The sequence below is a fragment of the Lepidothrix coronata genome, unplaced genomic scaffold, assembly GCF_001604755.1.
Source record: "Lepidothrix coronata isolate B3197 unplaced genomic scaffold, Lepidothrix_coronata-1.0 Scaffold18, whole genome shotgun sequence".
Lineage (NCBI taxonomy): Eukaryota > Metazoa > Chordata > Aves > Passeriformes > Pipridae > Lepidothrix > Lepidothrix coronata.
The window spans coordinates 7,071,316-7,099,089 of record NW_016690198.1 but is presented as its reverse complement, the minus strand read 5'-3'; the positions used below and the strand labels follow the sequence as shown (position 1 = coordinate 7,099,089).

General features: G+C 39.7%; 1 protein-coding gene across 1 annotated transcript in view; it reads left to right on the top strand.

Annotated features, from left to right (window-relative positions):
* The first annotated feature begins 2,293 nt into the window (after window positions 1–2,293).
* LOC108493619 (zinc finger protein 608-like) overlaps window positions 2,294–27,774 on the top strand; it is a 77,875-nt gene continuing 52,394 nt past the window's right edge. The window contains exons 1-2 of the mRNA XM_017807224.1: window positions 2,294–2,513; window positions 3,438–4,484. Of these exons, the coding sequence (XP_017662713.1) occupies window positions 3,597–4,484 (888 nt within the window). The 5' untranslated portion in view covers window positions 2,294–2,513; window positions 3,438–3,596. The remainder of the gene's footprint in view (window positions 2,514–3,437; window positions 4,485–27,774) is intronic.

Here is a 27,774-nt window from a genome sequence, read left to right as displayed (position 1 = left end):
CGGAGGGCCTGGTTTCATAAAAGCTGGATTCTGATTGGGCGGCAGGGAAAGGGCATCGCGAACAAAGAAAAGTCCCTCTCAGGTACCGCGCGGAGCGGAGCTCCCACTCCCCCGCCTCGGCCGCTGCCGTGGGGGCAGCGCCCCTGTCCCCTGTGAGCGTGTCAGCCTGTGAGGGGACAGACACACATGCCGTTTTTGCCTTCTCTGCCCCGTTTTTATTTTGTTTTATTATATTTTATTTTTGTTGTTTTAATTTTGTTTCTAGAAAGAAAGGAAGGTTCATGGTTATTTGGTGCTCTCTTCTTCCAAACACAATAAATCTGTTGAAGACATTAGATTTTTTTTCCTAAAATAAAAAGCGGCTGCAACAAAAACACATTCAATGCAGTTAGAAGGAAAAGGTCAACTCGATCCAATACAGACCGTAAGTACGGTTGCGTGGTGTGTCTATAGCACTTAGAGGGGATTTTTTTTTTCTCTGCAAAGGGGAGTGTTAAAGAGTTTTGGGAGTTAACTAGGGTTCTTTGGGATTTTTAAAAGAGAAAAAAAAATAGATAAATCCCACAAACAGGGTGAGTTATTTGAGGGAACTGAGGGCGAAAGCAGTGTAGCCACACAAATACTTGACGGTGCACTTGGGGGGGCGTTAAAGCGTAGTGCCTTTTTGGGATTTTAACTAAGCAAGGGGGGGGGGATAAAAGTGACACCATTACAGACAACCCTGTATAGCTCCCCCGCCCCCCTCGGTCCCGAGAGCACGGCGCTCGCTCGCAGAAGCGATGGGGCACCGACAGACGGGGAGGCACCTCGCCAGTCACACGGAGACACCAGGAACGCGAGGCTGAAGCTGGGGGGTGCGTGTGTGGGGTCGCCCGTCGGTGGCTGATGCCTTGGCCGATTCCAGCGCCGTCTCGGTCTCCCTAGACCCGAGGCGCGGGGAAGGGAAAGCCCCGAGGTGGCGGCGCCCTCCGGGGAGACGGCGAGGGGCTCCGCGGGGCATTCCTGGGGGGCAGCCCCGGGGCTCCAGGAGCTGCCGCCGGCCCGGCGCGGGGGCGGCGGTGAGCGCCGGGGCGGGCTGGGTGTGCTGCTCGGCGGTCACAGCCTCGCCGGGCCCGCCGGCCGCGCTCGGCTCCCATCTTGGCGGCGGCCAATGGAGCCCGCCGGCGTCACATGACGCGGGCGGCGCGAGCGGGCGGCGGGACCCGCCGCGCCTCCCCCACACCCCCCGCTCCCGCCCTCCCGCCACCGGCAATTCATTACGGCTTTTAGCTTCCCATCGCCGGCTAATTAAAAATACTAAGCTAAAGCTCCGAGACCGTCTGACTTGGGGAAGGGAGGGTGGGAAGGGGGGTGGGGGGGAGGAAGAAAGGATAGCGGTAGACTGCGAGGTTTGCCGAGACAATAAGGTGGGAGCGATCTGTCCTGACAGAAAGGTCGTCTGCTTTATCTTCTCGGACTCTAATTACTGAATTACTTACCGCATGACTGATTAGCCCAAGCTCACGGGTTTTTCGTTGTTATTATTTTTTTTTTTTCCCGAGACAGCAACTCGAAATTCTGATGCGTGCCTGTGCTTTTTTTTGTGTTCCTGTTTTTAAAAAGAGCTGATCTAAGGCTGGAAGGGGGAGGGAGGAACGGACGGGGACAGACACCCCTCTCCCCGAAATCTTACCCCTGGGAAAATTTACTTCGTTTGAGAGCACGCAGTCCTTCCTCCCCTCCCACAAAATGTTTTGATAACCGGTTTATCAGATCAGTGATTCCCCCCTCCCGCTCCTCCTCCTCTTCCTCGCCCCCCCTCCCCCTCCCCCACGTCCCCCGCCCGTTTCCCCTCAAGTTACTTCAAGAAATCAGATCTGTCAGGACGGGCGAAAAAAATGCCACTTCCCAACTAACAGGCGGAATCCAGCCCAGATTTTCAGTCCTTTCTTCTTCTTTTTTTCCTTCCTCCCTTTCACTAATTTATCCCGATGTTAGCACATTCTGTCTTGTAACACCCGGGCGCCTGTAGGTTTGTTTCATGGGATCATTACTTACTGATCAGGATGGCTCCCGGGTCCGGGGCTGAAGACGAAGTGTGAAGTTGGGGAAACATTTTTTTTTTTTTTTAAATTACTGTGATGATTATTACCTCTCGGTGCTTATTCAGGAAAAGCAAACAAACAAAAATCTGGTCCTTGATGCTTCACTTCTGAATGTGAAATACTACCTACCAGCTGGTAAAGTTGTGAGGCACAGCATTTTTTTTCTTTTTTCTTTCCTTTTTCTTTTTTTTTAAACAAGGAGGAAAAAACCCTAAACAAACAAACAAAATCAAAAAAGGACTTCTGATTCGTGTGCCAAACTAGGGGGAGATATGTTATTGACCGATTTATACTGGCTGAGATGATACTTGCTTTCTACTTCTTGATCACTTGCTCTTTAAGTAAAATGAGGCACAGAGTTGTTGCTGAGACGAGTGGGAACAGCATTTTGATTTGCTGGTTTAATTAAAAAATTATGAAGGATTAAAGGTAAGCATTATGCATATATATATGTATAAATATTTCGGCAGTCGACTGTAAAAGGGAGAGATCCCTTTAAAAATCGTTTTAACTAAGCTTTGTCAAACACACACTCATTTGCGGTCACTGAGGCCACCTTGGTGCAGATCACTTAAAGTGTATGTCTTAATCAGTTTCCTGTACAGTCAGTAATACTATATTTAACAGACCTAACAATTTTGTGACCTAGGAGTACCTTAGAAATGCTTTTAGAACTGTTATCTTAAGAATATTTTTTAAAGGAAATTTTTATTTCTTCTTTTTAACCTATGGAGTTTAATATTTTCCAGTAAACATTTGTGTTTATAGGTTGTTGTTTTTAACAGAAGCTGTATCGTGGCAAGGAAAATGAGGTTTCCCACTTCCCTTAGCGCTCTCTCCTCCCCCTCCCAAGAGATTAAGTGGAAGAGGGGTAAAAGATAATATAGGAGAGTCACAAAACTTCAAGGGTCTGGTTTAAAGCCACAAAATCCATGGAATGCAGTGAAGAGTGAATCCGTGTCCTTCCTTTTTTCTTTTTCGTGCCTAGGTGGTGGTCCAAGGGGTTAGATTACAACATGTGCTCCAACAGCTAGGCACCACTTCTAAGACTGTATTTCCTGAGCTTTGTGGATTTGAATCATGTAGTTAATTTTTTCTTTCTTTTTCTCTTTTTTTTTTTTCTTTTGTGGGCATAGCTTTTTAAGAGAGACTGTGAATGTTGGTATACAACTAGATTAAAGATGCTCGGTATAAAAGCATCGCAGTCACTGCCTCAGGTTTAGCAAACTTAAGGAAAGAGTGTGGCAATGGTGAAAGATTTTGCTTCCCCCTACCTTACTCTTTTTTTATTGAGTCATGTTATATTCTGGTAACACCTAGACAAGAACTGTTTGACTTTTTCCCTCCTCACAGGACAAGGTGGACGTGGACTGCACGTTGTGAGCCTAGACACACCTGAGGGAGGAAGACAAGAGTTGAACTTAAGAGAGAGCCCAACGGAGATAAACGAATGTCCCCACATCTCCAAAGGAAAGTTCATCAGATTTTTACTCTAGAGATCTCATATTCAGGATGTCATTGAACACTTCCACTGCAGGAAAAGGTGTGGATCCAAACGCAGTTGACACTTATGACAGTGGCGATGATTGGGAAATCGGTGTTGGGAATTTAATAATCGATTTGGACGCCGATTTGGAGAAGGACAGACAGAAATTTGAGATGAATAATTCTACTAATACCACCAGCAGCAGCAACACCAGCTCCAAGGATTGTGGGGGTCTGGCTTCCAGTGGGGCTAATGCTACCTCAGCCTTAGCTGATGGCCTAAAATTTGCTTCTGTTCAGCCCTCTGCTCCCCAGGGGAATTCCTCTCACAAAGAGACTAGCAAATCAAAAGTGAAAAGGAGTAAAACTTCTAAGGATGCTAATAAATCTCTGCCTTCTGCTGCCTTGTATGGGATTCCTGAGATCAGCAGTGCTGGCAAGAGGCAGGAAGTCCAAGGGCGCCCTGGAGAGGCAACTGGCATGAATTCAGCACTGGGTCAAAGCGTGAGCAGTAACCCAAACGGCAATAATAACACCACCAGCAACACCACCACCATTGCCTCTTGTGGGAAGAACAAAGAGGAGAAACCAGGTAAAGCCCTGGGGAGCAGAGGCTCCAAGCGGGATAAAGATGCAGGAAAATCCAGGAAGGACAAGCAGCATGACCTACAGCAGGGCCACCCCAATGGCAGTGGGGGTGGCAGCAGCCAAGTTTCCTCTGGGCACCTCTATGGCTTTGGGGCCAAGGGAGGCAGTGGTGGAAGCAGCAGCCCCTTTCACTGCACCTCTTCTGCTGTGGGGGAGGTGAGCAAAAGTACCCCGGATTCAGGGTTAATGGGGAACTCTATTTTGGTAAAGAAGGAAGAGGAGGAGGAGGAGAGCCACAGGCGAATCAAGAAATTGAAAACAGAAAAGGTAGGACAAAGCTCCTCTCCACCTCTTCTGTGTTTCCCTGTGTCTATAATAAGTGTCCCATGACCGTGCGTCTGGCGCCTGTGTCCTTCTCTCTGCTGTGTATTTGTAACATGCATCTGTTCTTCCTCTTTTCTTTAAAAAATCCAAACCAAAACCAACCCAGAGACCTCTTCCCTATACAGAAGACACCACGTTTTCAGTGTGCTGCTCTTCCTTATGATTTCCTCTCCCTGTCCTCACACTTGGAGAATGTTTCTCTTTTGTCTGTTCCTTTTGATTGTGAGAAACCCCGAGGTGACCCCGACTTAACTGGCCCCAGTCTTAGCAGAAAGCAGCGGTATCTGTGGGATGGCATGTATTCTCAGGCTGGGGTGTGCATAGCTCACGCTCCAGGAGCAGCAGGTCTTGTATGTGCTGACTCTCTTCCACAACACTGGCAGGCATTTATGACTGTTCCTCTCCCAAAGTCTAAAGGAACCCCTCTCCCTTCTCTGACCCACTGTCTGGAGCTGAGATTGTGCTTGGGGGAGGAAACAGGAGGTATCAGCGGAGACCAAGGCTTTGCTGTTGCCCTTTGTGGAAATGCAGGATGCTTATCATGTTGAGGGGTCCTGTGGTGCAGGAGCCCCAGAGGCCCCAGAAGCTGGTGTAGCAGACTGGGAGGAAGGAGCTAGCAGACAGGCGGTGCCTCTTGTCTTCCTGGAAGGAGGATGCTGGGAGGAGGGAAATGCACTTTGTGCTGAGATATGTGTGTGCAAAACAGCTTTTTGGAACAGAGGGGTGCAGTTTGTCTCCTGTCTGGGGGAGTTTTCCTCTCTGAGCTGCGCTGGCTCTTGGATTTGAACTACTTGTTTGTTGAGTGGTCGAAATGTATGAAAGAAATCAGATGGGGGTGTGTGTTTTTATTCCTTTCTATTACATTACGAAGGATGCTTTCTGTAAGAATAGATGGCCATGACTCTATTCTCTGGGAAGCATAGAGGGAGAGCTTTTTGTCTTTTGTTAACTGCTGGTTCAAGGAGATTCTGGTGTTGGTGGGAATTGTTCTGTCCCTAGGGCAGAAGGCATCTTCTGGGGGACCTGAGGGTGACTGGTTGCCCAGGATTACAACTTCAATGAATTCTACAGGTTGTTAAACAAAAGTAACCTGGTCTGCCTGAAAAATAAAGCAAACTAACACCTTCCAAACGAACAGTCTCAGGATGTTAGAGTGTAACTGTATTGTCAGCTGTTGGTCTTAAATTACCTGCTTTTACAACTTCCCAGCGATGGGAAAACTTTTGGGTCGGTGTTAACTGGCCTGCATGTGTCTGGGAGGGCTGAAGGTCTCGGGGGAAAAGTTATGTCTTTTTACGACCGGGATACTGGCTTTTTGTATTTTGGTCATGTTGGAGTTTTTGTAATACTAAGTCGACTAGAAGATTAGATTTGGGTGTTTGTGACACGAGATATTTGTTAGTACTAGAAGATAATTTCAAGGGCTTTTGTTCAAGGCGAGGAACAAATTAAATTTTATATTGTATGCATATTATTGCTTTTAAGATAGCATATCTGTGGTTGAATTTGAATGAGCCTTGTGACCTTTTCTAAATGCAGATGAGAAAACCAGATTGCTGTGTAATTCATGTGTACATGTTTGTGCTTTGATTTATGAAAAGTGCTGTTCGCGGTGGAAAGGTGTCCTAAAATCTCATGGTCTCTTTATTAACTTAGTACAGTAGGCATTTACTTCTGTTGCCAATAGTCTTCAAATTGCAGTTCTCTAATCTGTTTTAACTATCTAGATAAATTGCCCTAATCCGGTCTTCACAATGGCTGTGGTTAAAGAGTCAGAGCCATTTGATTGGATTCAGTGGCTGCCTGGAATGTGGGAGGTACTGCCCTTTTGCAACCTCCTTAGCCTTTTAATCTCTCAGCCAAATGTTCACATTCAACAATTTTGTTTAGCTGGCAATCTGAACATTTCAGTATCTCAAAGGCTGCTGCCATGGCAACAGAGATTAGAGGGTGGTGTGGTTTCTCCCGTTTTTGTGTTCTTTCAACTCTATAGTCACACAGGAAATTGTATGAAGAATCTATAAACGTACGAGTAATCTTATGTGCAATGTAAATGGGATGGCATGCAAATTTAGAGCAAACATGTATGGAGGGGTTCAGCGTCAGTGTACACTCTGTGTGTTGTAGATGTCGCTCCAGGAGGAGGTCTGGAGCTTGCATTTCCAGCGACAGCCACTGCTGTTGGCACACACCGGCTTTAACATAGGCTTTGCACATCAGAGTCGTGCAGCCTTGGCCATTGTCTGGCACAATGGTGTGCTTGCTTTCTGTCTTAAGTAACATCCCTTAGCGTTTTTCTTACCCAGGAATGTTCTCTTTTAGACGAACAGTAATGTTAATAATACAGCTTGTTGCTGACAATGGTTGATACCTGAAGTCCAGCTAGTGGCAATATTAGTGACACTCGAGTGTTTTATGTTTGTTGTTATGGCTTTTTTTCCCCAAAATGATTAATAATAATTAGAAAGATATTTTTAAGGGGTTTATATTCCCGAAGTGTTATTGCTTTGACTGTTTATGCACTAGAACATACCTGATGTACTTGAAAAAAGCACTTTGTGTCTGTAGGTAAATATATGATTTTCAAGCATGCATGTTAAAATCAATTTCCGGTTATCTTACTGTTGTGCAAGACATGCCTCGTAAATTTGGAAGTTTCCTCTTAGAATCAAATGAGTTCATGCCTGCTGATTCAAAATGTACAGGTTTTTATATGTGGTGTGGAATATAATATTGCATTTGTTTACTATTTGTGAAAGGCTTGGAACAGATTCCCAGGAGTTGTAGTCACTGTTTAGCTTTCACAGCATGCTTCAATGTCTATTTTTAGTCTATTTATTCTGTTTCCTTGCTGCGGAAAGTCATGTAAAACATGATAAATTGGATCTTATGAAGCCTAATTAAATCAATGACTGTGTTCTGCTGGCTCTTTTATGCGGAAACCGCAAGTATGTTGTAAAAGTCGCCACTCCCCTAATATGTGGATAAAGTCAAAGTATGCTAAGATATTTGAGCTATATTTGTGCAGTCCATTTTGTGGTTAAGCCACCAGTGACATGTCTGAATAAGTAGCTTTGACAGGTAGGCTAACCACTCCTAAGATTTTTGGTGTTAAAACCTGTCTCCATTTTCCATTTCTCATCCATACCATTTTTAGCACAGTTAGTGACTGTTTGTCAGCATGAACTCTTCATCTGTTTCAGCTAAGTTTTTCTGTATTTTTAACAACTGTTATATTGAAAAGTGTTCAGGGTATCTACAAAAACTGCTTTATGTGCATTGTGAGGAGATTTTGGGATTCAGTCACAGTTTGAGATATGGGAAAACTGTATTTGGTATGGGAAAATCAGTATGTTTACATTAAAATAGTACAGAAGACACAAAGCTGTAATTGGAGGGGTCTAGTTACAGTTCTAAATGTATCAGTGTAGTGATACTCCAGGATTGAATTTTTCTCTTTTATTAGCTCAGTGCTTCTCATTAAGACTGCATTTCTCATTTGAAAGTTGTCTTCAACAAATTAATGTTCTTGGCTTGTATTCTTTCATTCTTTATTTTATTTTCACTTTTTTTTTTTTATTTAAATGCAGGATTTGAGGGTGTTTTGCACTTCATCAGGAATCTCTGGGTGCATTTTCCTGTTGATGTAAATTATTTAAGTACATGCTTTGATTAATGATGTTATGGAGATATGCTTTTCATGTACTCTTCTTGCCGGCCTTGTGTGTAGTTTATTCACTGTGAAATAAAAGGGCAGGGAGGTCACTTGCTGTAATTAAAGAACAAAGTCTATTGTTGTTTGACTGCAAACTGTTTTGAAAGCTACATAAGGGATTTAGCTGTTAAAAACATTGATAACTATGGATGTCTAACAATAAGCACAGCTCAAGGTTCTTAAAGTTCTGTAGTGCTGTCTAGTAGTGTGACGGTGCTTTTTGAGCTGGGTGAAGAGGTGTTGCCCTTTGGCTGAGGAAAGCTTTCCGTGCGAACCTGCTGACCTCTGCCAATATGTATGACCAGGTCTGCTATTGAATTCCTGTGCAAAGCAAGAGTTAGCGTAGCACAATGGAGGCTGGTCTAGAACATCTATCAAATCAAGTAGGGAAGCAGTCTGATAACCGTACTCGGAACCACTGGAAAAATATTTCATTTTGGGCATTGGTAATTTTACAATTTTAATAACTTCATAAATACCCAGTAAAAAGGAAAGGATTGATTGTCCAGATGTCATGAGGTTAACCATGTTCTCCATGTTAAAGGGCTTTCCTGCAAGACTGTTTTAATTATAGCTATATAAAGACTTGTTTTTCCAAAGTAGCATTTTATAGTCCAATAAATGAAATGTATGTTAAAAGTGCTAAGCAAAATCTCCCGTAACCATAGAGGTGTTCAATAACCAGATTCAAGTAACATGGAAAGTACCATCTGTTCCTAGTTTTCAGTATAAGCCCAGGAATTGAATAGCTGAGATTTGTTAGTATTTTTTCAACTTTCTTTCTTTTTTTTAATTATTATTATCATTATTTTAAAAAGTTCACTGGCACTTTATAGAAGCTTTCTGAAATGCAATAATACCGGAGAGACTGTGAAAACATGTGTTCGTACATACAGTTAACCAGTACTACTTTCATTTAAAGAGATTTCCAGAAGCCCAGTCATTGAAAAATTTATAATAGTGAATCACCTCCTGCAGGCAAACACAATAAGGGTCAGTTCTTCAAAGGTCTGACTGTTCAGGTAGAATCTGATTTACTGTGTCTTTCCTTACTAAGTAAAAGGAGGGGGGAAGGGAGGAACACTCCCCCCCAAAAAAAAAAACAACAAAAAAACAACAAACCAAAAAACAAACTCTCAAAGGATAACTTTAGCAAGCTCTTATCAGTCACCTAATTGCATATGATAAAACCATTGACTAAAAATTTTCCATGTATATTTTTCTGCTCTTCAGAGAAGTGTTCTAGAATTGTTGATATGGAGAAAATTACTCTTTTAGAGATAACTTGTTCTAAACTGCTAGGCAATGAGATTCTTGGCTGCAGCCTATGAGCCCTGGATAAAATGCCATCCGGCCTTTGTTTGAGGTCTTTTACTGAAGCTAATGACTGGTCTTGTGCCGCCCTGAGATAAATGACATTATCTCTGAGTGGTCTGACAGGAAACAGACATGTTAATGGTGAAGCTGCGGGGAGGATCTGCTGTATCTCTGACAAAAGAGTAAAGCTTGGACCCCTGGTTGTGATCATTAACACAGAATGCATTCCAGCTTCTTCTACGACGGCCTTCATAATTGGAAAGCTATTTTATCGACAACAATGTAAATCATAAATGTGAAATGTGCAGATTTCTTGCGTGCTAAAACTCGTGCCATTTTTGTTTCCTTTTTTTTTTTTACCCGTAAGAAATGGATGATCTCTATAGTACTGACATTTCTGGGAGATCTTGGGGTCTGCTTTCTGTTAACTGGACAGATCCTTTGCACGTTGAATGCAGGTTACCCTTTATGTGCTCTGTGTTAGCCATGTGATTTGCATTTCTGAAAGTAGGTTAAAAGAATAAAAACACCATTAAAATCTGTTTCTCCACATTTCACATGGTTATTGGTGCACGTGGTATTGAGCAAGTATTTTACAAGCATCATCAGAAATATTATCTTGGAGGTACAAGCATTTCAGCTATCCTTCAGCTGTGGTTCCATTTTGGATAAGGACATATATTTTGAATTTCTGTTACCCACTCTTGAAAAAGGTTAGCTTGCTTCTGCAGGAATTTAGGCAGCTTTGTGTCATTGCCACATGGTCTGTGTTTCTCAGATGTAGTACTCACTTTTTGAATGGCATGTCAGCTACATGTTGCAGATTTATTTAATGATATACAGTTGGAATTGCTGATTATAATGAAGTTTTAGAGCCTACCCTGCTCTGAGCTAAGATACTTTGTACAGATGATCCAACAGCCAGGTTGGATAAGCATAATATTTATGTAATACACTTAGCATTATACTAGCTTTGTATTGTACCTATATGATGTTCTAATGTACATGGTGATATATTGCTGTGTTCCCTGAAAGAGTGGAAAGGTTATCTGACTTCTTACCTGTACTTATTTCTTACAACAGAAATACATCCTCCCATGAGTCCTCAGATAGGGTCACACCTGTGGATCTGTGGACACAGTGACTTCAGTTGTAGGGCTGGCCATCATTTTTACTAAAAACTAGTGTTTGATTTAGTGTGTTTACATGACAAAGAGTTTTTTATTTCCTAATAATCACAGAGAATATATGGATTTTTTTTTAAAAATGTGATCTGTACGTAACATTCACTGTTTGATGAAAGAGAGCAAAATGGTCTTCCATGGAAATGTCTGATCATGCATAATTGCAAAAAGTAAATACCTTTTTAACAATCAACAAAGGTAGTTTAAACGTTTTTACTCCTTTTGCATCAGAGCGTTTCTATCCAGTGCAGCTCTTTTGCAATGCAGCCTTTCACCAAAGTGAACAATAATGCAAGCTATCCTTCTTTAATTTGCTTAAAAATATGTTTGAAACATGGTAATTTTAATAAAGATGATTACCAGTTTTCATAGCAAGACTTGAGGGGCTTTCTTAAATGAGATTTTAAATCATGAGATTTTTAAAATTATTATTACATTCTTGAATTAAACCCACAATTTACTGAAGGCCATTTGGGCAAATAGGAAGGTCAGGCAATGACTTTTGGTTGTGCTGTAGGATTTCAGTAAGTGCTCTCTACTGCACTTTCTCTTTCAATCCTTACAAAGCGGTCTTGGCAACTGGAACAAAGCCTTTATATTTGAATGAAAGTTGCAAAACTATCCAGAGCCACTGGACTGATGAGCAAGTTGTCACTTTTGTTTTCTTTTTTTAAAAAAGCTGAGAGAAATATCAAGGGGGTGGGTGGGAATAGGTAGTTTCCTCTGATGCCCCTGTTTGCATATACATGTACACATCCATAATATATATGCTTACATATACTAAGACTACTTGATCAAACAACCTAAGTGAGCACACAGGACAAGTTGCATGGAATTAAGGAGGATTGATAACTGTATAGATAGGTTTTCCAGGTCTAGGGTCAGTGTGGCACCGATTAAATTTTTAAAATCTAATAAAAATAAAAATAAAATATTGCCTTTAGTGACAGAGATTTGTAATATATCTGCTTTTACTCTAATTTGGCAAATACTGCTAAATCTCAAGATGAAAGGATGAACTTCTCTAGCATCCTCCTGTATGTAACATCTACTGGGAGTTAAATATGAAGCTCTTTGTTTCACTAATTTTGATGTGAAAATGTGCTACATTGAATTATATGTCCTTCATGATAAATCTTCCTCAGCCGATCTTCAGGAAAAGAATACCAAATATTTGGTTCCCTTCTCCCGGTTTCTGAGTCTCCCTAGCCTAAATCTTATTGTGTGCACAAACCCAGCTTGGCCGAGGTGTTTGTCTCCTGAGAAACTCTAACAAATAATAATGTAAGGAAAGAGACCTCATGACGATGTTTGAAGCAGATGCCAATAGTGGCATGTGAATGCAGTTTTTGCAGTCAAAAGAGCAAACTAAAATGTACTGATTGTGGTTACTTAGTGTTTTCAAAACACCAGTATTCTAGTAGTTGAATTGTCATGTTAACCAAGAAGCAGATGGCATAACACCAGAGAAGTGTATTTTTATTTAAAGAAACTTTAGAGGTTTTGATGTGTTTTCTTTTCCTCTTATTTCCCTGATGGCTTTTTTTTATTGAAGAGTAACATGAGGAGACCTGGTAGCAATTTTATTGCTTTCCCATAACAGTTTGAAATAATAGCTTGGTCTTTGGTTGCCAGTCAAATTTCTACCAGTCAGCTTGATTCTGTTTTTTATCATGTGGCAGTGGAATATAAAAAGTATATGTTTGTAGTTTGCCCTCAGAAACCGGCTCTTTTTTTCATGCTTCAATTAGCAACAGAAGACTAAGCTCCAATTGGTCACACTTTTGTAAACTCCAAGGGCTTGCTTTCTTCATTCTGATAAAAGAAGGCGCCAAGTTTAGGCTCTGTTTCCCAGGAAATTTCGAGGCACATCTGGCCTCTTTAACTGTGTTCACTAGACAGTTTGATTTTGCACACATTTAGTCATTTGCATTATCCATTGAATTAATTCAGGGGTTTTGTTAAGCCCATCCCCCCCCCCAAATACAAGTTCATGCTATTCAAATGCCACCTTTATTGATGAATTTCATTGATGCTATGCTGAACTGTGGTAGAAATAGGACTGTAGATACCACAGTTGCTTGTTACGTAAGCACAGCTTTTACAGTTTTCACCACTTCCCTTAAGCAGTAAGAAGAGTGAAAAGCAACTTGTAATCTCCTTTCTCATAGCGTGTAGGGCCAGACCAAATTATTTTTGGATTTCCTGTCACCTCCTTGGCTGATTTCTGTGGATGGCTTATGTTAAAAGCAACAATAATGTTTGAATTGGAAGGGTTTGGCCTTTGGGTTTTCATTCTTCATGGAGAACTGTTTATTTGAGTGTGGTTCGCCACACTACATGGATAGTACTATCAAATCTGTGCTTTATTATATAGGCTTTTAGCAGAAAAGCAATGGCAGTAGTTGCATGTTTCGGGGTTTAATGTTCTTGCCAACTTTTCCTTTTTGAAGGAGAGAAATGAAACTAGATCTGTATCTCTTCAACCAAAGGTAGTAGTTAGAAGCAAATACAATTAGAAATGGACCTCATTACTCCATTGAACTTTGTTTTGCTGGCAGGAGTTTTAAATCCGATTTAGTAAATGTTGAGGGATTTGTTCTGTTAGTTTGCACTGACGACAAGGATCTAATATTCCAGAAGTATTTATGGATATAATGAACATATTTGACATAAAGTTTTACCAGTTAATGCTAGGCACTATATGTTGAATTGCACTAGAGTTCTGGAATTTGAAGAAAAAATACTGCTGCATTTTGAGAACAGTGAAGGTGATTGCTCCACACCCTGTGTTACTGAAAAACCTAAATTCATGTTCTTACCCACTTCAGCCAGTAGTAAGGTGCAGCTATGTAGTAGTGCTACTCATTGCTGTTCAAGGACAGGATTGTATACATGTTTATGTGTGAATATATATCAATATATGCTGGTGGTGTATATATATATATATATATACCGGTGTATATATATATACCAGTGTATATATATATATATATATATATATATATATATATATATATACCGGTGTATATATATATATATACACCACCAGCATATATTGATATATATTCACACACACACATATATATATGTACACATATACACACGAAAAAAAAGAGCTGCTACTGTTTTATAAATACAGCAACTGAGTTTTGGCTAATAGTTTTATTTACATTTCATGTCCAGATCTTTTAACAGTCTTTCCTGTGATGCTGCAACGGATGCCAAACACTGAAGGAGAAAGCTAGCAGCTGTTTCCATTACAGCATTGGTACATTAGCCTCTGCACTTTTCATTTTATAATCTCCTCCAACCTTTTCTAATCACCCTCTAAAAAGGCTTTTGCTCTCCTGCCTTTGATTTATCTGTCTGCAGGGTTCTGTGTTATTCTTAGCTTTAAAAATGTAAAATCTGTGTGATTTTTTTTTCTCCTACGAGCTTAAGGCTTTGACTCTTACTCACACTGAGCAAGGGCTCCTTTCTTAACTCAAGTAACTTGAGTTGTGTCAGTGTAAATCCTTACTTGAGGTGAATCCAGGTTACAAAACAGGGCCCAGTATGACCAATTTGATTATTCTTGTAGCAACGTGAGCCACTGTATGAATTATATTTTTTTGCACACCATCCGAGTAGTGTTTTGTTCATTCTTGCTCTTTCCTTCACCATCTCTCTGAAAATAATTGTTTCATGGCTGTATGCTCTTATTGCTGAGATATGACTGAAAACTGCGTGCAGTACAGTAAGGCACATTCATTTTCATCTAGTACCCGTTTATTGCCTTGAGCACTGTAAATCTGTCAGCTCTTCACGATGCTTTCACCTCTTTCTTCATTTGCTCCAGCTTCTAGTTTGACAATGTTCCCCTGAGGCAGAGTTCTAATCTGCTTTCAATTAGTTGCAAAATGTGACTCAAATTTCCACATTATGGCTGCTGTTTTACTTGCACGCACACATCTAGAAACAAATTAATGCTCTTGAATATTTATTTTTGAGCCTTCAGATTTACTCTGGGTGGAAAAGTTGCAAACTATTTTTAAACTACTTCCAAGATTTTTATTTTTCCTCAAACTGAAATATTTATTAGAAGTTTAAAATGCCTCTTACTGGTTAAATTTTACAAAACCTTTCCAGCTGGTCAGTAATTACTGAAGATACATTGATAAAGTTAACAATACATATAGTTATTGCTTAAATTTGGATGTGATTGCTGTGCCAGTTTAGGCACTGTTTATTTATTTATTTATTTATTTATACCTTTAACTAGTTTTTCAGGACGAACATACTTACCTGACACCTGTCTGACTGCTATCTATTATCTGCAACTCCAGAAGTTGGCATTTGACTGAGGGGGGTGGAAACAGACTGATGAGTCTTAATAGGTATAGCTAATTAAAAGCTTTTTGTGTGTCCTTTTGTATATGTCTGTGCTTGTGTGTGCATGAGTACATGGGTGTACCTTTAAAATCTTATATATAAATTGAATTTTAAGGGGTTTTCCATGGTGTTCATGTTCCTGCGAGCAGCTGCAGTAGGAGTATGGCCTCTGATGTTGTATTCATTGGGGAAATAGTGAAATTTTGAGTGGAAAGTGTGGATATCAGGACTGAAACACTGAGGAGAAGATGAATCTAAGTGGAAGTCTGAAATTCCTTATTCAGGCAAAACTAGCATTAGAGGTTCCATGACAATTCTGTTCTATTACCTATCCACCTCTAATGCCTTATGTCTGTAGTTGCCTATACAAACACAGAGTATTTAATTGAAATATAACAGTAGCTAAACTTGTAAGTGAAAATCTTTATGGAGATTAGCACACTAAAGCTTGGCAGATTGATGTCAGCATCTGTAATAGACTTTGAATAGATTTGTGGAATATTATTGGAAGTATATTTCTTAAGTTGAAGTTGCTAAGTACTTCTCATTTCTAAATGCGATTTACACCTGTAAATTTAGCTTTTCATTTACAATAATTCACTTATTTATGGACATGTTTAAAAAAATATTTAATTGTCTTTATTGTCCCACATTGAGGTGGTAGCCTGATAGCCCCATGCTGTATGTATGAGTATCTGCATGACATAAAGCACACACATGCTGTGTTTTGGTTTGTAGTCCCTGAGAACTTATTTTCTACTAAGAAAAAAAACGTAAAAATAGACATAAAGGAGAATTATCTTGATGTTATTTTATTTTCTCTTGAGTCATGAATGACTCTTTAACTGCAGAGATGAAAAAGCTAACATGTTATTTATTTCTCTAAAGGTTTTACTTACTCTAATAGACTCCTGTGATTCATAACATCATTCTGTAAAGAAACAATATTTGCAAACATTGTGAAATACTGCAGCAGCATGACATTTTTTTCTCATGCAACATCAAAGCGTTTGAGGTTCAGCTTTGTAGCCACGGTGAATTGCAGTTCCTGTGATTGTCAATTTTTGAGAAAAAAGTACACAGACAATTAAAATTCAAGTGATATGCATGTATTTGTAGCTTACAATAGCTGACTTAAAGACATCCAGAGTGAGTAACCAAGCCAATATATTAAAAAAACACCTCCACACATATGCGTACATACATATACACACGCAGCCACAAATTATTAATTTTTCAGGCAAAAGCCACAGTGCTTCAGAGAAGCATTAAATGCTTTTGTTGATAGCTTATAGTTTTATAAACTCTAAATGAGCTTATTGCCTTTTAACCAGTACTAAATAATAGGAGAACCTATGAGCCTCCACATTGGACACCAGCCAAGAAGCCAAAGAAAGAGAGGGGAAAAAAAAGACAGAAGTGAATGGTTTAATTGTAGAGCAAATCATTTGTTTACAGATTAAGACCTATTTGGTAGCTAAATCCTATGGACAAGGAGGTGAAAGAATCAGGCACTAAGGTACAGGAAATGAGCTTTATATTTTGTGACTAAGTCCTGCTATTTTTGCTTCCTTCTAAAGCAGAGGAGACAAGGAAAAAATGAATTGTTTAACAGCAAAGACTGCTGAACAAACTGCACATATTAAGTAGGAACAAAAGGGTGGGAGAAGGGAAGTGTTGCTGCACTTTGGTGCTGACAGGAACCTGACAACTGGAGCTGCTTCCAGCTAAGGGGCACCGGTTGTGGCAAGAAGAGCTGCCCTATTTTGTTTTCCATCTGAATGGGGTGGGGGAGAAATGCTTCTGTTAATCTGAGCAAACATAATACATTTTCTTGAATCTCCTTCCCCAATATGCAGTTTGGCTTGCTCACTAGAACTGCCCCACCCTTTTTTTTTCCTTCTCCCTTTTTCTCCTCTGTGCTTTTTAAGAGCAAGTTTTTTTAAATAGGCCTTTGTTTAAGTATCATAATTAATTAGTTGACAGTTCAAATGGTTAGGAAGTGCTTGTGGTTTCTGCTTTATTGTTGTACAACATTTTTTTAAAGAGTCGCTTACTGGTGGCCTGTAAATTTGAAGATATCATTTTCATGAGTCGTTGGTTTAAAGATCAAAGCCAAGAAAGCATTATAGCAGAAGTGGAGTAACCTCTGCAGTAAACATTGTTTAAGCTTTTTCAGTTGAACTTCCTTTTTTCAGTAATTTATACCCTTTCAAAAATTTTATCTTTTCTGTTGAATTTTCTGTGACTTATTCACTGTAATTTTTCTCATGAAGTGCTTAGCAATGCTGTGCATTGTTTCTTTTCATATTGCTTGATTGAAATTCACTGACAGTATATAAAATATTGCTCTCTGCTTATGCATAAACAAATATAGAGAGGGTTGCCAGTAGGTTATGCTATTAAAAATATTTTTCCCTCAAATTGTAGTCTACTAAAGAGTAACCTTAAGAACAGTGCTTTTCTTAATAGCACGTTTCTTTCTTTAAATTTAGTTTCTGCTGCATTTCTAGATCACAAGAATGAGAGAGAGTGCACGGTGAAGTGCATGTAACTGTATTCCCAAGTAACAGGCCACTTTCCCCATTGTATTTAGGCACAGAATCTGGTTGCTTCAAAATGAGTAGCAACATGAGCACTAACATCTCTGCAAGGAGAATGCTGCCATGAAAGTTATGTAAGAATTGTGTGTTTTATATGTAGTCTAATTATAAACATATTTGTGTATGTTTATGTCCTTCTGTACTCTCAATAGGCTGTGAAATGATTATTTCTGTTGGAACATTAAACCAGACTATTATCTGATATCTGTTTGGTAAAATGAGCATTGACATATTTTAAGTGATTGAAAGCAGTGTTCTATGGCCATTAAAGAACTTTACGTGCTGATATTGTGATTTTGTTCACATCATACTTTAAAACCTGTATAATGTGACTAGCAAAACTATAAACTCAGTCTTTAATAAGAAACTTGCAATAGGAAATTTTAAGGCACAAGTATATAATTTTATTGCTACTGCTTCTAACAGATACATGAATGGTCTTCATACCACAAGTTAAAAATGATAACATTGAAATAACAGGTGAAGTTTCATAAATTCTTAAGACAAAATTATTATTTCTTTTTTGTGTGTGGGGGGGTGTGAGTAGGCAAATTCACTCCAAGCTAGGTCTTCCATTTTTGATCAACGTAGTGAAGTATGTAATAGAAAGTTAAGGGATTACTTCAGCAGTAGCACCATAACCAAATGCCTTATAGACGTAATGAACTTGTCTGTATCCTTGGTAGAGTATAACCAATGATTCAGCAATGTTGCCATGAATGTGGGTCTCAGTAAATTCAAAAGGAAATTTGCAGTCTAAATTAACAATTTAAGACAAAGAAATTATTTAATCTCAGAATTTTGGAAATTTGATGCAGGTTTAGTTTAATTTTTTTTAATTGTTGTTCTTGTACTGGAAGCCAAGAAGATGATTAAAGTCTGAGAAAAAGGAAGTTGCTGACAATTTAACTCAGTAAGTTAACAATCGTTCTGGATAATATGGTGGCATAAGAGCTCCTTTTTTTTATAATTATGTTTAGCATCTTTTAATCCTTTCAGGAAGAGCCATGCAAATACAATATTACATTCAGAACTGAACGTGGAGTGAGTGGTGTAACTTGCACCAACAAATTTCAATATTTTAGAAGGGACAAACCTTTTTTAAGTTTAAATATAGAGGTGAGAGTACAATTTCCTCTGTCCTATTTGACCTGCATTTTTATTGCCCATAGGTGGTTTTGATCTGATCTTGACACTGTGACACAAAAGAGTCACTGTGTTTGCTTTTCGTGAAGAAAAATAAGCTCAGTGAGAAGTGCAATTCCTTTGTGGTTCATTCTTGTACTTTTAGTATTTTCAGTGTTTTGAGTTAGAGAGGGTCATCTGATCTGGCAGTTGAAAGTCTACCAGTTTAAAGTCTACTAGGTTTTCCAGGTAATTAGGCTAATTTGTTTTAGTCATTACTAAATTTGTAAAGCGTTCGCTAACAGGCCAGGCTATGATCAGGGAGGAAACACTTGTTACTTTCAGATTAAGTGAATCTCCTTTTAAATTGCAGCTTTATTTAAAGTTAAACTTATAGCCCAGTTTAGAGTTGAATCTCTGCATTCATTGGTTTGGGGTGCAGTAGCAAAATGCCATTACAAGTCTTTAAAGTAGGGAAACATAATTTCTTAGGATGGTTTAAGTCAGGCTGTGCTTAGAGGAACCAGTACCTCAAGACTAACCCCTCTTACAGCACTACAGAAATTCTTTGATATGGCTTCTCCACTGTGGAAGTGGGCTGTGGTAAATCTTGTTTTCTTCAGTTCTGGACACAAAAAGTCACATTTTTGCTCAATTCTCCCACAAAAGGTTTTGCACAGTGGTCTTACAAAAGAGTGCCTGCAAATGTCTTGGCTGTACCTTAGTCTTTGCATCTGGATAAGCAGTGAAGCTGCACTTGTGAAATGTGTAGGAGTGGAGCAGTGCCAGGACAAACTGGAAGCTGATTACCAGAGCATACCTCAGCCTGCAGGTATTGGTGAACAGTTTTGTTAGGTTTCTGAAAATGAAACTTGAGCTGTAATCTCACTCAGGGTGCTAACAGCATCTACCCAGAATACTATCAATACTCAGCACTGATGTGCATTTCTACAGGGTGGGCCTTTTCTTAGCCTGCTTCAAAAAAAGGTCCTGGTGATCACAATAGTGTGCTTTTTCTGACGCAGTGTCCAAGTTGATTGGGATGAAAGGTGAGGCTACATGGGCAATGAGAAGGGAAAGGCAGTGATCTCCAGAATAGGTGTGGTGGGGCTGGTGATGAGTAGCTAGGTTCAGTACCCTCATTTCAGTTTACCTCAGCTGCAGCTGTAAAAGGTTATGTGACTACAACCTATATGTATTGAGTTTATTTGAGCATTTTGTCTAACATTTGCAATCTCCTGGAAAAACAGAGCAATTTATTAAAAAAATAAACATCACATTGCCTGCTTTCTTCATGAAGACCATTACATCACATTACGCATTATGTGTAATTATTTCTCCTCCTTTCAACAGGATGAGTGATAATTCTGACTTCTGCTTGCATTTGTGAGATACCAATTTCTTGCCTTTTAATCGTACATTGTTGTACCTTTCTAATATTTTCCTCATCTTTTTTCTCTATTCCGTGGTAGTAAAAGAGGGGGGATGTAAGGAGAAAAGTTTCCTTAAGACCCTCCTGTTCATTTGATAAATTGTATAAGTAGTCAAGTCTCTAGTTCTCTGGTGTACGCTGTCAGTTTCCCCTGTTCTTTCTGTGGACTTATTAACTGGTTACCAAGGAGAGAAAAGTATTTCCAAATTAATAGGAAAATGTGTTGTGAAACCGCAAAAATGTACAGAAGTCTCCAGGGTAAGCTCTGTATCTGGAATGCTCTCTCAGGGCTTTCCTTTTTAAAAAGCTTTCATTAACCTGAAGGGACAGCGCTTGTAGAAACCTCATTGCTGAAATCCTTGTCTCATTTACTGCCCTGCTTTGGACGTCTCCACCTCTTTGGCACCATTTCTTTAGCACCATTTGAAATATCTTACCTGGCTGTCTGGTGGTTCTGGACATAACTAAGAATATCACAGCAAGAAGGACAGAGTTTTCAGGCATAATGATATGAGCTGGAACTTAGTCACTTTGTCTAAATGAAGCTTACTTAGATAAGATGAAAATTCACCCTTCAGTTCTTCAGGGGAAGCTTATTTTTTTCTTTTGGAGTGAGGTTAGGGTAGGAGGAGGTTGAGCAACATCTGTCATGTGGTCATAAGGAGGGGATTTTTTGGTGGTTTTGTTTGTTTGTTTGTTTTGTTTTGGTTGGTGTTTATTGTTTTGTTTGGGTTTTGTTTTTGGTTTTTTGTTTGTTTGTTTGTTTGGTTGGTTGGTTGGTTGGTTGGTTGGTTTTGGGTTTGGGGTTTTTTGGCCACACTTTGCACACTTGCCACTAGACTTTGGAAAACCTTTTTTGTAGCTGGCACAAGGCAGGAACAGCCTTGTCTTTATGGCATATTTGAGTGCTAAGGAGTTTTTTGGTCCTTCACTGGTCTGTTGATTTCCCTGTGTACCCAGTGAAATAGTTAATGGTAACCTATGGAAATATGTAAGCATTGGATTCCTTTTGCAAGTATTGCAATTTGACAAATTCTGTGTTTACGTGCAAATCTGTGCTGTTTAGGGATCCAGGTGTGACTGTGGAAATGGCATTTTGTTCTTCCGCATTTAATGTACATTAGCTAGCTTTCTCTAAGCTATTCCATGTTGAGAAATAAAAAGGCACCTCTTTGTAAAGGAAGAGGAAGCAGTTGTAAGCCTTTGGCAAGGGATGGACAGTCTCTCCATGAACTGTGCTACCCACTTGAAGTCATGGCACAGAGTGACTCTTGGCTTCCTTGTCCTTCTGTGGCCCTAACCAGATATTGATGGTGCTGTGTTTAATGCTGAAATGCATTATAAATCAACAAACATTTTGTGTGTTCATTCCTCTTAGGTATGTTTTCACAGTGCAGAGCAGGCTATGCCACTGATTACCAAAGAGTTTGTTTTTTTTTTCAGTATGCCACCATTTTCATATAGATGCTTATGTTTGTGGTAACTTGGATTTCAAGCTACTTTCTTCTCAGCAAGAGAAGCCTAAGAAACACAAGAGATATGTATTGATTGTATATGCACTGAGGACTGAAAGTAAAACACCGTCCTGGTTACAGTTAACCTCTGGTTGAACTCTTGACAGCCTAAAGTGGCACCATTCACATTTCTTTCAGAGCTTCCTCTTCCAAATTTGTACATAAAGATATGGTGGGAGTTATTATGCTGATGACAGATGCCATTTACAGTGCAGTGGAGGGCTAGCTTGTTTGACCTGTCCTGAGAAATGTGCTTTAGGTAGTTGTAGAGACAAAGATATTTAATGTGTGAGGCAAACGAGCACAGTAATGACAGCAGTTACCAGACTGTTGTATTTTGTCTAGCCTAATTAATGATCCAGATAGTTGTTTTAATACTAAGCCACAGATATGTATTGTGTAGAGAGCCATAGTTGCTTCCATAGAACTAAGCTTGAAATAGTGTGCATAATTGGAGTCAATATTGTGGTGTGATGGGTATGGCTATAAATCTTGTGCATGCAGAAAGGGAAGGCTATCTTTGGTTTACCTACTGTAGTGGGTTTCTGTGGCTGGGTTTCGGTAGTGGTGTGTGTGTGTGTGGGCTACAGGGGTGGCTTCTGTTAGAAGCTGCCAGAAGCTTCCCCTGTCCCATGGAGACAATGCCAGCCGGCTCCAGGACGGACTTCCTGCCACTGGCTAAGGCCGAGCCACAGTAACACCTCTGTGATAACATATTTAAGAACTGAAGATTGTTGCACAGAAGAAAATTCCAGCCAGGGAAGAGCAGAGTGAGAACATGGGAACAACAATGCAGACACCAAGGTCAGTGCAGAAGGAGGGGCAGGAGGTGCTCCAGGTGCTGGAGCTGAGGCCCTGCAGCCCGTGGTGCAGACCATGGTGGAGCAGCTGTGCCCCTGCAGCCCATGGAGGAGCCCATGCTGGAGCAGGTGGATGTATGAAGGAGGCTGTGACCCCGTGGGAGGCCCGAGATGGAAGAAGGTCCTGCCAGAGACCTGCAGCCTATGGAGAGGAAAGCCCACGCTGGAGCAGGTTTTTCCCGGGTAGCACTTGTGGTCCCTGTGGGGGACCCACACTGGTACAGCTCATTCATGAACGACTGCACCCCATGGAGGAGTGACCCACGGGACAGCAGTTTGGGAAGAGCTGCTGCCCGAGGGATGCCAGAGAGGTCCATCAGGGCCTGTTTCCTGTGGGAGGGACCCCACAGGAGCAGGGGAAGGACTTCTCTCTCTGAGCAGTGGCAGAAACAACAACTGACCGTAATCCCCATTCCCCGTCCCCCTGCACCGCTGGGGGGGAGGAGGGAGAACATGGAAGGAGGGTGAGGGGAGGTGCTTTTAAGATTGTTTTATTTCTCCTCTTTGGCTCCTATCCTATTAGTTGTGGGAAATAAAGAATCGGTTTTATTACAAGGAAATGAGTTAAACAAATCACTAACGTAGGAGTTTTTCTTTACTAACCTATCAGGCGTATCGCGGAGTTGTAAGATGCCGGATTCAGCATGGAACCGGTGTCAGGGAAACATGCGGACGGGAATAGGGAACTGTAAAATGAATATTGGTAAGGAAACCCCTTATACCACATGGCTGGTCCTGGGAGCCGCCATGCTGCTGGACACTCCACCTCCCAGCAGGACACAGCCAACCAGGGAGAGGGGAATGCCTCTTCTATGACGTAAACAGGGTTGAACCCTAAGAATGTTTAAAAAGTGGGACTTTTGAATTGGAAGGTGTGTTCCAGGGAATCCTGCATGCCTAGGACACCCAACACGTGTTGTAATTAATTTTTCCTTTTCGTTTTATTCCTTTTGTTTTGCAAACTTTTGCCGTTTTTCTAAATTTAATAAATGAGATTTCTCTCACATTAGTAATAAATTTAAGTACTATCCCCACTTTGAGTCTGTTTTGCCCGTGAAGGTAATCAGTATTTGACCTCTCCCAGTTGTTATTTCAACTCATGAATCCTTAGCTGTTTTTATTTTCTCTCTCCTCTGTCCAGTTGCAGAGGGAGAGTGAGAGAGTGGCTTTGGTGGGTGCCTGGCATCCGACCAGGGTCAACCTGGTACACTTACAAAATCTGTGATTAATCTACTGCATAATAACGTTGCCTTTGATTATCAAACAGTTTCAAAGTATGGTGGCATAATGTTTGTTCACAAGCTGTTAACTTTCTGAAAAGTCACTGCATCTCAGTTAATTAATTATGTTTATAGGATCAGTTCAATAAGCAAATTCTTCACATTAATTAAAACGTGTTATAATCTTAAAATACAATTATCTGACCTTTTAAAAGAACTGTTCGTGTGCTACTCCGTGCCACTGTTATAATGAATTAGAAATCAAAATCTAATAATGAGTACGTTTTCTCTCTGATGAAACTAAACGTGGAGATCTTTTCCCTATGTGTCACTGCTGTTACAGTCAAAGGTGTTGTCAGTTTTAAATTTCGAATACCTCCTCAGCGTGACGACTCACCCTTAAGGGGAAGGTGGGTCGTCACACTTAGTCATCACCCTGAATAGTTATTTTTGATTGTAACTTTACAGATTAGCAGTTCCTTACTTCCCATATTGCTCTCCAAAGCACGGGGTAGTCTAAAATGGCTGCAGATTATGATGTATGGCTGCTCTTGTGAAGCTGCAGCTGTGAATCTCAAAGAGGATGTAACCATGCAGAATCGCTCTTTTAGATGGTCATTAGCGCTGCATAAGTACAAGCCTCTTTTTCAGATAGCATTTATTCTTCACGGTTCTTCTACTAGTATGTGATGGCAATGTCATTTGCCAAGCATTGAATAACAATGAATGTTTTATTGAAGTACAGTATTCTGAACCAGTGCCTTTTTTAAGCTGTTTAAGTGCTTAATTTTCGTTCGACTGCTCCTTTTCATGCAAATGGGAGTGTAGCAGAAAAAGCCAATACATCCTCCTCCCTTGTGCTTACGTGATGTATTGGACAAAGCTGAAGGCTTGTGTGTGGCAGAAGAAAACACAGCATAATTTTTCAGTTATCCAGTGGCATCCTATCCTATTCCAGTTTTAGCTTCTTTTCTTCATTTTTTTTAGAACATACACGTCCCCCTCAAAAAAATCCCCCACCGACCAAAACAGAAATCTTTCTGTGTGATACTAAGGAAAAAAATTAGTCAAGAAACAGTCTCTTCCTTGCTTCTAAAAGCCCCCAAACAGTGGGAAGACTAAATACAGTATTCCTTTTTTGGGAATGAAAAATGGAACTGGATCTAAATATTTCAATGCATGGTTATTTCATTCTTCTTCCAAGTATCAAAAAGCACTTGGAGGTATTACAAGTTATTTATGAAGGGCAGGTTTTTAATCTGGTTAACACCTAAACTATGGTAAGATTTTTTTGAACAGGCTATCACCTACTTTTGCCATTATGAGAATCTGAGGGGAAACTAATGCGCCTAGTGTGCTTTGTCCTTTTGAACACCTGGCCCCTTGTTTTGATTTGTGAGTGTATTGAAAATCTGGCATCAGTTCTGGGCTTTAAGTTCTAATTAAATAAAGTACACAATCTGGCCATAAGCTTCATGATACACTGAAGGAAGGAGAGGGAAAAGAAAGCTTCCTCATTTTATAGTCAGTGAAATTGAGATGGCAAGATGGTAAGAGTTATTGAAAATGTATTCAGTATTTCAATACTGAATAGTGCCTTCGAAAGTGTCTTCTAGAGCCTAAATATAGACCAAACCAAATGAGTCTGGCATCTCAGAATTCCTAGCTTTTAGAACCACAAAGCAATGATGACGTTATGGCATGAAAATTAGCCGTGCCATGCCATAGGAATTGACTATCCATTCCTGTATTATAATCAGACTCTTTAACATGATTTGGGAATGTGAAAAGATATTCACTTCTTTGTGGGCAAAACTACAGATACTGTGTTCTTTCTATGGAACAGCAAACAAATACAATTTAAGTGCCACAGTACTAATTTTAATGAAACCCATAATGATTTCCTTCTAATTATAAACAGTATTGAAAGCAAGTGGTCAGTCTTCAGAAGACACTCAAGTTAATCCAGTGTAGGCTAGCTTAAATACATATTTCTTTGCTATGTAAGAGTGAAGAGTTTTCTATATCATGCCTATTGAGATCAAAGAAGCTTTTGTTTATCTGATTCTTTTTGTCCCTTTTTCTCTGCGGCGAAGCTAGGTTGAAACATAAAAATGGATATGAAGTTCTTTGGTTACATTCAAAGATCCACTAATTCTGTGTCTGTATCTTGGATGTCTGTGTATGCTCTTTCCAATGTCTCCGTGTGTGTGTGCCTTTTTTCTCTGTCCTCCCACAAGTAATGCATCATCAGGTATCTTTGATCCAGTCTCTTCTGGTTGGCCATTAGTCATATTGATTTCTCAGTAATAAAGAAAGCTTTGTTCTCAATGCAGTTTTAACAGTACAGTATCAAGGTCTGTCACATACTCATTGTTGATATCAAAGAGACCTTGTGAAAACATGTAATTTTGCGAAAATACAAACTGAGTTATATTTCACCTTTTGTATTTGAGCCAGAGAAAGGAAAACTGACTAGGTTGGTTTTAATGTCCAAGAGGAGTGAAATTCCAGAAGCAAATAAAAACAATGGCAATAAAATTTAACTTTTTAATTTTCAGTTGCCAAAAATATTAGTAATAATACAAGCAAGGTCACTTAATTTTTAATTTGTTTGTATTCCTTTAGTGTATTTTACTATTGATACAATTTGCTATATTTTCTGATGGAGTAGCTCCCTCAAATTGAAAAATAAGCATGCCATTAATTTCAGCATGTGAAAGTAGTGTTTTGGACCACTTTGTTTGCAGGTGGGCTTTGAGCTAAAATACTGTTTACGTACATATTGAGAACCGTTGTCAACTTATTGCACTTTTTAGGTTTTATTGTAGTACAGTACTTGCTTTAATCCATTTAATCCATCCAAGACTCAGTCCAGTAAGAAGGAAAAGTAGCAGAGGTGTAATAAACACTGATTTAATTTTTACAGCACAGTATATTATAGAACTATAAAATTGTGTGATTAGCCAACTCATTAACACTGTCTTAAAGCAAGTAAGTGTTTAGAGCTTGACACACTTAGTGCTGAAAACCTTTCTAATAGTAAATTTTAAAAGTATTCAGTGTTGCTTGGAATTAAGATTGTGCTGCTGTGCATCATCAGGAGCTCTGTATTAGGGCTGTCATCTGATTATTCCGTTCTAACGCATTCCCCATTTTACAGCACTCCTGTCTATACTGTTTTGACACTTCCTTGAGAGTGGTGCCACGTAGAACCTGCAGAGCACTTGTACAGGATTGCCACCAAAAATAACTTGATTTGAGTGCTGCCCTCTACTTTATAAAAGGGTTTCTTTGCACTTGTTGTTTTATCCTGCATTTCTTGTTAGTGACTTAGGAGGTATAGTAAGAGCCAATCTAAGAGACATTGCAGTCAGCTAAAATCTCTGTTTTTCTGGTAGGATCCCATTGATCCAGCGACTATGTTGTTTTGTTCTTAAATTTTTCAATGATGATTTACGAGAGATCTAATTGCCTAGTATGAGACATCTGAAAATTCCTGGATTTTTGTGCGTAGATTGTTCGGTGCTTTCTGAAAATGTTGTCTTTAAATCAGAAACTTAAAAAATTGATCCTGTTTTGAGTAGTCTAAAAATAGATAAACAGTCTCTTTTTTTTATTTGGTAGATACTGGGAGGTCACTGCTGTCAAACTTACCTCATGTCACTTTGTGCATTAAGTCCGACATTTGCTTTTAGTTTGTAATAGTGCATTCAAATTTGAAAACAATGTTAGAGAATGCTTGGAAGACAAATTTCCTGTCTCAGCCAGCTTAACAAAAACATGGCCTCAGAATATTTTGTGGTTTTTTTTCACCATTATCAACTGTACAATGGTTGAATCACTTTCTTGTTTCATGATAAGCTTAGGAAGTTACTGCTTTGGAAGA